The sequence below is a fragment of the Primulina eburnea genome, chromosome 15 (assembly GCF_022965805.1).
Source record: "Primulina eburnea isolate SZY01 chromosome 15, ASM2296580v1, whole genome shotgun sequence".
Taxonomy (NCBI): Eukaryota; Viridiplantae; Streptophyta; class Magnoliopsida; order Lamiales; family Gesneriaceae; genus Primulina; species Primulina eburnea.
The window spans coordinates 27,573,922-27,576,825 of NC_133115.1; the positions used below are offsets into that span (position 1 = coordinate 27,573,922).

Here is a 2,904-nt window from a genome sequence, read left to right on the forward strand (position 1 = left end):
TGGCAGGCTTCTAGGTGAAGGGAACATGAATGAACCGACCCACACGGGAATGAGAGGGATTCCGAGACTGGGCAATGTAATGGACTGAACAGTTGAAGAGGGCTTAAAAGATTTGATTGGTACTACTCATATCACGAAGGTGCATCTTCTTTTCGGTAGCTCATCACATAAGAACTCCAAAGTTAAGCGTGCTTGACTTGGGGCAATTTTGGGATGGGTGACCTCCTGGGAAGTTTCCCAGGGTGCGTGTGAGTGAGGACATAAGCACGCTGGAAAGACCCGTCTTGATACAGTGAGGATAGTCGTTGAATCTGGGTCGTTACATCTTACTTGTTCAAATCTACGTTGATGATATTATATTTGGGTCAACTAACCCCAAACTATGCAAGAAATTTGCTAAGTTGATGCAGGAAAAGTTCGAGATGAGCATGATGGGTGAGCTGACATTCTTTCTTGGTTTACAAGTGAAGCAACTGGATTCAGGAACATTTATTAGTCAAACAAAATATACCAAGGAATTGCTGAAGAAATTTGGCATGGAATCTTGTTCAACAGCAAGTACTCCAATGAGCTCATCAGTTAAATTAGATACTGATCAAGGGGGAATATCAGTTGAGACGACACTTTACAGAGGTTTAATAGGTTCTTTATTGTACCTAACTGCTAGTCGTCCTGATATTATGTTTGCTGTTTGTATATGTGCAAGATTTCAAGCTAACCCTAAGCAATCACATTTTTCTGCGGCCAAACGTATCTTGAGATATCTTAAGGGCACGGAAAATGTTGGTTTATGGTACTCTAAAGACTCATCTTTCAATTTAGTTGGCTATTCAGATGCAGATTATGCAGGATGCAAGCTTGATCGAAAAAGCACAAGTGGATCATGTCAGTTTCTAGGAGACAGACTGATCTCTTGGTTCAGTAAAAAGCAAACATCCATAGCAACTTCCACAACTGAAGCAGAATATCTTGCTGCTGGAAGCTGCTGTGCACAACTGCTTTGGATTCAGCAACAACTGAAAGATTATGGTGTCGATGCAAAGGAGTCACCGATATTCTGTGACAACACAAGTACAATCGCTATAACATATAACCCAGTTCTTCACTCCAGAACCAAACACATAGATGTCAGACATCACTTCATCAGGGATCATGCACTGAAGAAGAACATCAGATTAGAGTATGTCTCAACGGAACAACAAGCAGCAGACATCTTCACAAAACCACTACCAGAGGCTAAGTTTTCTTATTTTCGAAACATTATTGGTTTAATTGATTTATCTTAAATATTATTAGAAATATAACTTCTTCAACAGAATTAAAAACAGAAAATAAGAACACAATAAATTAAGAATAATATTTCATTAAGAATACCAACGTTCCCAATTTACAGAAGAAATCATAGATCCAACTGTATCTAGCCATGCTCTAACCCAATCATTCAACTCATAGATCCGAACTCTGGCAAATGCTCTAGACTTCGAAATTTTATCAACAACATGACATTCCTTCCACAGTAGTGCCTCTAAAAGACATTTATCCTCCACCAACTCTCTAACATGGCTAACCTCAAAACGAGCAAGATATTTCAGTGCTCTCCTTTCCTAAGCACGAGTAGGAATGACACCACTGTCACTCACATTCTTCAACTCTTGAATTTTTTCCCAGGTTGTCCGTACCTTTTGAAAGACATATTTCTCCATTTTTCTTTTAATTTCAGCTAAACGAGGGGCTGACTGATCAGTCACATGAACATGAGTGCTACTGCCTGTATCAGAATCAGACATATTGAACGTTTTACTGATAATATATCCCATTGTGATCACTATTTATAGGAAAATGAAGAAGCCGAAGAGTTTTAAGTCATTAAATATGTCTTTCCTATTTACCAAGGATTTTTAATTATGAGTTAATTATTAATAACTCATATTAGTTTGAATATTATAACCAACTTATTAAAATTAATCCTTTATCAGTTTATTTGTTTATCACAACTGATATCAGTTAGCGTTTAAGTGTTTATATCTCATCGCAGATCATTGTGCACAAAAACAAAATAAAATGACACATTAATCAAAATAAATATTTCATTCATCCATAAATATTTGATAGGATTACATGATCATAAGTTTCCTTCACACTAGCTATCCACATGTTCATCCAAGCAGCTAGTGCTGGGGAAGAAGTTTTGCAGAAACTATGTGAAGATGCGATGCTGTTAAGAGTCTCCAACTCCTTACGCAACATCAATTCATAAAGGTGGCCCTCCTTGAAGGCATCCACCTCTGCAGAAATTTTTAAGTGCTCACGCACTTCTCTCAACTGGGCCATCCGCCTAAAGGTGGTGACCCTTCCTGAGTTGTACAGGAGCTCCAGCTCCTGTAATTCTTCCCAGTAGGGAAGACTAGCATAGAAGACCTTGTCTTCTATCGCAGCTTTTTGTGCCTCAAGTGAAACTGGAACGACGCTTGAACTACTTGCTCCTGCCATTTCTTCTTAAAACTTTTCTGCTGATACTTGTGACTAACTTTTCAGTCTTATTTATAGGCAAGGACAAGGAAAACGAAAGGACGCTTCTCTCTGTGACGATTGATATGCCAAGCACTATACTCGTCTTTAATCATTACTGTCTATTGCCGTCATTTTTCTTTAATGCATTTATTTAGGGGGAATGATGGTCTAAGAGATTAACTGAGAAGACAGTTGTTAGTGAATTCCTAACTGAAAGGACTCAGTTTTTCCTAACTGATCGTTCAGTTGAAAATTCTACTAATCTTCTCATCAAAGTTACTAAATTAAACCTATTATATTCCAAATCAAATGACGTGACTATCTGCTAAATCATGATGAATTTAAGTTTACAACGTGTACACGTTTTTAACCGCTCAAAATTGCACACACATG

The 2,904-nt window shown here is 37.9% G+C and overlaps 1 protein-coding gene across 1 annotated transcript; it reads left to right on the forward strand.

Moving 5' to 3' along the window:
- Positions 1–680: 680 nt before the first annotated feature.
- Positions 681–1,286, forward strand: LOC140815599 (secreted RxLR effector protein 161-like). Its single transcript, XM_073174676.1, has one exon. It carries the CDS (start codon positions 681–683, stop codon positions 1,284–1,286), a length of 606 nt encoding a protein of 201 aa, XP_073030777.1.
- The last annotated feature ends 1,618 nt before the right edge of the window (positions 1,287–2,904 follow it).

What these genes read in the sequence shown, in the direction of transcription:
- LOC140815599 (XM_073174676.1), top strand. Translation starts at nt 681, where the DNA reads ATGTTTGCTGTTTGTATATGTGCAAGATTTCAAGCTAACCCTAAGCAA.